The sequence below is a fragment of the Rutidosis leptorrhynchoides genome, chromosome 9, assembly GCF_046630445.1.
Source record: "Rutidosis leptorrhynchoides isolate AG116_Rl617_1_P2 chromosome 9, CSIRO_AGI_Rlap_v1, whole genome shotgun sequence".
Taxonomy (NCBI): domain Eukaryota; kingdom Viridiplantae; phylum Streptophyta; class Magnoliopsida; order Asterales; family Asteraceae; genus Rutidosis; species Rutidosis leptorrhynchoides.
In genome coordinates this window covers 52620372-52628449 of record NC_092341.1, presented here as the reverse complement: position 1 = coordinate 52628449, position 8078 = coordinate 52620372, and the positions used below count along the sequence as shown (strand labels likewise).

Below are 8078 nucleotides of genomic sequence, written 5' to 3'. Positions count from 1 at the left end.
GAAGAAGCAGCACAAAGTCAAGAATGGCAGAAAGCGACGGAAGAAGAAATTAATGCACTAAAAGAAAACCAGACATGGAGTTTAGTTCCAAAGCCAAAAGATGTAAAACCAATATCTTGTAAATGGGTTTACAAGGTGAAGACTCGATCAGATGGCTCCATTGAAAGGTATAAAGCTCGACTTGTTGCTAGAGGTTTTTCTCAACAATATGGGCTGGATTATGAAGAAACGTTTAGTCCAGTGGCGAAGATCACAACAATTCGAGCTCTACTACCTTTAGCCGCTAGCAAATCTTGGAAGCTGTGGCAGATGGATGTCAAGAACGCTTTCTTACATGGAGAACTTGACAAAGAAATTTATATGGAGCAACCAAGAGGCTTTGAGAACAAGTCCCATCCTGACCATGTCTGCAAATTAAAGAAAGCACTATACGGCATAAAGCAGGCTCCAAGAGCTTGGTACGGGAAGATTGGCGAGTTTTTAGTAAAAAGTGGTTTCACAGTTGCTCCTTCAGATTCTAGTTTATTTGTGAAACAAGATCAAGGAAAACTAGATATAGTGCTAGTATATGTGGATGACTTAATCATCACGGGAGATCACTATGAGGAGATTCAAAGAACAAGAGAGAATCTGTCTATCAGATTTCATATGAAGGAGCTTGGAGAACTCAAACATTTTCTTGGACTCGAAATAGAGCAGAAAAGAGAAGGATTATTTCTGGGACAACAGAAATATGCGCGAGATCTTTTACAAAAGTACGGAATGCTTAATTGCAAACCTATCTCAACTCCGATGGATCCGAATACAAAACTACGAGCAGATGAAGGAAAAAGTCTTCAAGATGTTACCATGTATCGAAAGATGGTCGGAAGTCTTATTTATCTCACACTAAGCCGGCCAGACATATCTTATGCAGTTGGAGTGGTTAGTCGATACATGAGCAATCCGAAGAAGCCTCACCTTGATGTTGTACGACGCATCTTAAGGTATGTTAAAGGCACTATTAACTTTGGCATTTTGTACAAGAAAACAAAAGAATGTCACGTGACTGGATATTGTGACGCCGATTATGCTGGAGACTATGATACACGACGGTCAACAACTGGATACATGTTTAGTCTTGGATCAGGAGTAATATCATGGTGCAGCAAGAGACAACCAACAGTATCCTTGTCAAGCACTGAAGCAGAATATCGATCGGCATCGTCAGCAACACAAGAAATTACATGGTTGAAACAACTAATGGAAGATCTTCATGAATCAACAGACTATCAAGTAGAGCTTTTCTGTGATAACCTGTCAGCTATACGTCTAGCAGAGAATCCAGTCTTTCACGCAAGAACAAAACATATAGAAGTACACTATCACTATGTTCGTGAGAAGGTCCTTGAAGGGGAGATCAAGATGGTGCCAACAAAGACAGATGAACAAGTTGCAGATATATTCACCAAGAGCCTAAGTAAACCAAAGTTTACAAAATTCAGAGAAGCACTTGGAATGGTCTGCAAGACATCATTGGAAGAAAATTTGCATTGAGGGGGAGTGTTAAAATACAATGCAAATTTAGATAATATGGAATTAGTAATGTATATAAATATCTAGATATTAAAATGTAAAAGAAATATCTAGATATTAATATATATATGAAGAAAAATCTAGATGTTAAAATGAAAAAAATCTAGATATTTTTATGTGGTAAAAATATCTAGATATTTATCCATGGAAAAATCTAGTGTGTAGAAGTTTCCATGGAGTAGTATAAATATGGGTGTTGATTTCATTTGTGAGTAAGGTGTGAGTAAGTGAAGTGTGAAGTAGAGAAGAAGTAAGAAGTGAAGAAGAGTTAGAAGTAGAGGTTGTGAAGAAATAAGAGTGTGAGTTGAGTCCATAATATTGTAATTGTTTCTTTGTATTAATAAAAGTGTTCTTTGTTAAGTTTTCCGGTTAAGCCTTAGTTCGTGTTTGAGTTCTTAGTGCACTTGTGTTATTTTTATTATATGGTCGGCTCTGCCGCCTAAGTGATACATGGTCGGTTATACCGCCTGAATGATATATGGTCGACACTGTCGCCTAAGTACATTGTGCACTAAGGATTTATAAAATTAAAGGCTAACCAACGTCAAAGTGTTGGTGTAGTGAGTCTAGTATAGTCTAAATCCTCTATAGTGGTGTGTTGGGCTCGTCGAAGCTTCCAACAGTACTTGGTGATGTAAAGTAGAGGTGGTCCTATGGGCGGGTGGTTATTTAAGAGAGTAAAAGGGGTACTCTAAGTTTCATAAAGGGTCACATAGGCTGTCTATAACAGGGTCAACTTATTAAACAATAAACTAACAAGACATGAACTAATTATGTGGATGAGCATCCCACTAATTTTAAAGTCCACTGATGTTGCATACAATGGAAAGTTGAGTTCATATTTATCGATTAAATACCCTTAGTGAATTCTTAAAAACTCCTCAGATATCAAACTTGATTTCATTTTACAATAAAGATGCACATCTTCAAACCTTCGATTCACAAAATGAATTACAGACTCAGCATTCTTACTACCTTCACCAAGACTCAAGCCTTTTATACACCCAATCAACCCAACCATCAATTGCAACCATCAAATCACAAGATTCAGATTACCAACTATCCACTAAACATCAATGCATCTCTACTATTAAAGGAAACGACTCCTACATATCCTCTATTGTCATAGGCGGGAAATTCCTATATGCTGGCTCTTCCAACAAAGAAATTCAAATGTGGAAGCGTGATAGATTAACGTCTGAATTTGATCAAGAATATTTAACCGGTAGCATGATGATGTCAGGAAAAGGTGCAGTGAAGTCACTAGTAGCTTCTGGTGACAAAATATTCAGCGCCCATCAAGACCACAAAATCCGTGTATGGAAACTCGATGAAAACGAAGAGAAGTCAACACACTTAGCCACACTACCAACATTTGGTGATCGGGCAATTAAGCTCCTTATGCCAAACAACCATGTACAGGTGTCACGTCACAAAAAGTCCACGTGGGTCCATCACAATGATACAGTGTCAGCACTAGCGGTGTCCAGGGACGGTTTGCTTCTTTACTCAGTCTCATGGGATAGATCGTTAAAGATTTGGCGGAAAACCGATTTCAAATGCCTAGAGTCGGTAGCTCATGCACACGATGATGCAATAAACGATGTTGTGGTATCGAGCAATGGGGACGTTTATACAGGATCCACAGACAAGAAGATAAAATGTTGGAGAAAATCACCATAAAGTGGGACCCACTGTCTGATTACTACACTAAACGGACATAAATCTGGGATTAACGCATTGGCACTAAGCACGAATGAGCATGTTCTGTACTCTGGTGCGAGTGACAAATACATCATGGTTTGGGAGAAAAATGATGACGATAACATGGTGGCAGTCGATATTCTTAAAGGACATGCAAAGCCCATATTGTGTTTAAGCGTTGTGTCAGATCTGTTGTGTAGCGGTTCAGCAGATGAAACGATAAAAATTTGGAGAAGAATTGAGAATGAGAAATGTTATGTATGCTTAGCGGTATTGGAGGGACATAAAGGTCCGGTTAAATGTTTATCTACTGAACGCGATCACAGTTGTTTATCTGATGTGACATCAGCTTCTTATCTAATCTACAGTGGGGGCCTAGATGCTGACATCAGAGTTTGGCAGATTTTTGTGCCTAAAGTTTGTATTTCAGATGATAACTTAATGTCCTGCCATGTATAACTAGTAAACTGCAACTTCCAAGTTCCAAGTATGGAAGTGATTTAAAAAAGAGTTGAGCATTAAGGTGTACGGATAAATGGAAGTGATTGAAGTAAGAGTTAAGCAAATAAAATTGATACAATAAGGTATTGAGATGGTCTCCAACTTATAAACCTAATGTGCATAACGAAGTTGTGTATAGAAACATTAGCATACACACAAATTCAATAGACAGAAGGCTAAACTTAAAATGGAATACCTTAAATCTGTCATCTTTTGGGTGTTAACAAATGCACTGCAATATAGCAAACATCGGAGAAAAGTTAGATAATGACATCTATAAAGTTTCTGCTACATTTAGAGAAGGGAACAGATGGATCTTACGTTTTCTTTGTTGCATGCATCATGATACATATAATATATCAACTCCCTTTATGAAGGGTATTGTGCCTCCTTTTTGAAAATACTTCTTAACCTTTCTACAAGGTCATGTATCTGAAACTTAACTTGTGTTCTTAACACTTTAAAAACATCACACCATAATTTGTGACATAACAGTAAATAAACAGAACTCAATCAAGTATGCAATAGCATAGATAAAATTGTTTGGTTTATGCCCAGTAAAATACCATACATATGGTACAGTCAATATTACAAAAAATAAAATAACCATAACCAATCCAACTTATACTAAAGTTTGCTACATTTACATTATCTACAGTGGTGACTTTGCTGGTGTACCTGGTTCACGAGGATACTTTTTGGGGGTGGATGCATTTTTCAAACATATGATTGCAGTTCTTTGTCCATATGGGCTGTGTGAATTTACTGGAGAGAATAATACAGCAAGGATTAACATCAATAATTATATTTATGCCAGGAAAATTAAAATGGTGGCTAATTTAAGTTTGTCAATTTGATGAAGGTATGACTCTGCCAATTTACAATGAACATGCATGGCTACCAACTGATTTTATGAAAGAATATTAAAACATCTATTAAAATGGGGTGCTGTAATCTAGAATGATATTGAAGATATGTATATGTCCATCAAATTTTCGAAATCCAATTGATTTTGCATTGTTTGTTGAGGTCTCAATAAATGGATACATGTCTATGTTCTAACTGTCAAAACTAGCATTTTCTTAAACATTCACTTGAAAACCTAGATGCTTTTTAGACATTATATGACCAGCAAAATCTATTATTCTACCACTAAACCTTGAAAACTGCATAGTGTTTCTATCAAAAGGGATCTTCCTATATTTTGTTAGACTGTCCTAAATTAAATTTACTAAATTGAGGAAAAATGAAGTGAGAAACATTGAGACCAATTTAAAAGGAATTTTATTTATTGGAGTGGATATAATTAAGTTAGGTCATCAACACCCAGTGCGAAACATGTCCGTCATTGCATGTCAAACAATATTAGCCCCTAACGTATTTCAATTTACTGTTATATACATCTAGGTATTGAACACATATTATGAAACTGATATGAAAGTACCATAGCACGTTTGTAACAAGGAAGCACCCATCAAAGTAATGGATCTATTGGCTCTTTGGACCTCTTCCTGCCATTATTAACAATAAAAGAAAAACATGAAAAGCAGCACAATATGAAAATTTGATTGTATACGTGTTTCAGATAAGAATGGCAACTTATCATCGTGTAAATAAAATATCGAGCACAAACCATGAAACTCGACTTGCAAATACAACAAGCCCACAAGTGATTTCATATCATAACAAATGGAGCCAGTAAGCAAAAATAAAGTAACAATCAATAGGCAATTGATTATGTAGGCAGATGAACAGATCCAATAAACTTCCAAAGAACTTGAAATATTAATTAAGCATGTACCTCAGGATCATGACCTTTTGCGGCAACAAACAAGCCACCAACACGAACAAGCGGAAGACAGTACTCAGCTGCTTTACAACAAAAAGGATGTTAAAACAGAGGCACAAATCACTGATCAATGGACCAATCGTATATTTAAAATATTGTTTATGAAATGGTACATACCTAATATTCTCATTTCTGCAACAGCTCTTGCCACTGTAACATCAAAAACCTCTCTGAATTCTAGATTTTGTCCCACATCCTGTCCCATAATAATATTAAAAAGATTAAGCATTTCTACAGGTAGAGGTAGCCATAACAGATTAGCAGCTTCAACATATATTAGTGTGTTCTATGTGCATGGTCATCAATCATCATATGCGATGCTTATAAGTTTACCACACACATCTTGCATATAAAATAAGGTATGAAATACAAAGATACAATCTAGCTAAACATGATATTGAAGTGATAATACATTATGTATAATACAATTGCTTCATGCTAAACCAACAAATTTCATAAACAACTCTATTAGGTAAGAAAAAAAAAATACAAATGCTTGCCTCAGCTCTTCCTCTAATAACCTTCACATTAGATAAACCAATAGCGCCAATCGCATGCTCTAAGAAAACGCATCGTTTGTTTAACGACTCTAAAAGCGTCACTTGCCAACCTACACTCCATAAGCACATATAACCATTCGATAATTCAAATGATTTAACGTATAAAAAAAGAGATTAACAAAAGATGAAAAACAGTATTACCTGGACAAGCAATGGCTAATATCAATCCAGGAAGTCCTGCACCACTTCCTACATCTACCAGATTTAGGTTTTCAATCGAAGACGCACAATGCGATAAATACGAGCTCTGAATCGGACGTATAATCGCTAGCGAATCTTCAATATGCCTATCCATAACATCATCTGCCTCTGTGACAGCAGTCAGATTCATTTTCTACAAATTATAACAACAAATTTATTACTTACACAAAATATTGAAATACATTAAATATATATAACGACGGTGGTTAAAAAAAAAAAAAATAACCTGGTTCCAGTCGAGAAGAGCGTCGATGTAGAGATAGACTTGCTGTTTTTGAAGGGGATTTAGGGTTTCAAAGTGAGAGGGACTGACAATTGAAGATTTAGTTGTTACTGAACGTCTGGTTATGGCCGTTGGCTTGAAATTTGAAGCGCGCTCAAAGTGTTTGATGAAAGTCCCCAAAGATGGTGAAAAGGGAAAACTAAAAATTTTGGTCCGAGATAGAAGCATTTTGGCGCCGTAATCAAATTTGGCATACGAGGTATCGTTTATACCCTTTGAATGAATTAATAATACTTCTTTCCAAATTAATAGTCACTTTTTTTATTAAAAAAAAAAAATTAACCTGGGTATCCAACCATTTTTATGAACTGAGTAATACCAGGGCGACTACCCGCTTCCGGAATCATTGCAGATGAACCTCCGTGGCCATAAGGGAGAATAACTTTGTGAATGGCATGAATCGAACCCTTGACCTCCACATTGAAATATTAAGGTCTTACCATGCCACCACCACCCTCATGGTTCAAAAATTAATAGTCACTTAACAAATATTTCTTTATAACTTTAACTTTAAGTAACTTTAAAAAAAAAAATTAAAATTATTGATAAAAGTTATAACAAATGAAAACACGTATAAAACTTAGTTCTATTCATATAAATTTAATCAAGTATTATATAATATAAAAGAAGTTATTTAAAGTCAAAATTTAACAAATAAATACTATGAAAAATCAAAGTAAGTACATAACTATAACTATTAATTTAGTACGTAGGAAATATCATTTTAATGCAACGTTTTCGTTTCTTTATTTTAGTAATAGTAATTTTTATTTTTATTTTTATTTTTTGATGGCCAAACTTTTATTAAACAGCTAAACCCAAAACTAGTGAGAAGGTATTAGGCGAAAAGTTACAACGGATTACATAATCAAGAAATTACCAACATCTTTTCCCTTATTTTTTAAACAAAAAAAAAACGAACGTATGGAATCAAATAAAACACACTTCTTAATTGCGAGTGTTGAATACGATCTCATTCTTATATCTCCAAATGATCCACACCATTGTCGCCGCAATAACATACATTAGATCCTTCCGATCCGCGTTTGAGTGGTTGCTATCAATCCAACTTGGAAGCTCTTACCATAACATTACATTAATCGTAATATCAACATTGCCCCGCATTCAAATCCGTCCCCATACATCACAAGCCAAAGGGCAATCAAATAAGACATGATCCACATCTTCAACACTTGTTCCACACGTCGGACAAAATATATAAAAAATATCCAAACCTTTTAACATCAAATTGAATCTATGGTGCAACAGATCTAAGAAAAGCCGCCATATAAAAACATTTAACTTCAATGGAAGCACTTTGTTTTCATTCCAACATAATTTATATTTATATATATTCTTAGCATTTTTAAAAATAAAACATAGACCTTAATCAAACGACAAACTA

At 35.2% G+C, this 8078-nt stretch overlaps 1 protein-coding gene and 1 pseudogene across 1 annotated transcript; one reads left to right on the top strand and one right to left on the bottom strand.

Annotated features, from left to right (window-relative positions):
• The first annotated feature begins 2228 nt into the window (after positions 1–2228).
• LOC139868056 (protein JINGUBANG-like) lies at positions 2229–3738 on the top strand (annotated as a pseudogene).
• A 643-nt stretch (positions 3739–4381) lies between these two features.
• On the bottom strand, positions 4382–6845 carry LOC139867306 (uncharacterized). The gene is made up of 7 exons (XM_071855659.1): positions 6617–6845; positions 6331–6523; positions 6130–6239; positions 5747–5825; positions 5582–5649; positions 5225–5291; positions 4382–4545 (listed from the first exon to the last, which is right to left on the bottom strand). Exons 1-7 carry the CDS (start codon positions 6839–6841, stop codon positions 4433–4435), a joined length of 855 nt encoding a protein of 284 aa, XP_071711760.1. The 5' UTR covers positions 6842–6845; the 3' UTR covers positions 4382–4432.
• Between the last annotated feature and the right edge of the window lie 1233 nt (positions 6846–8078).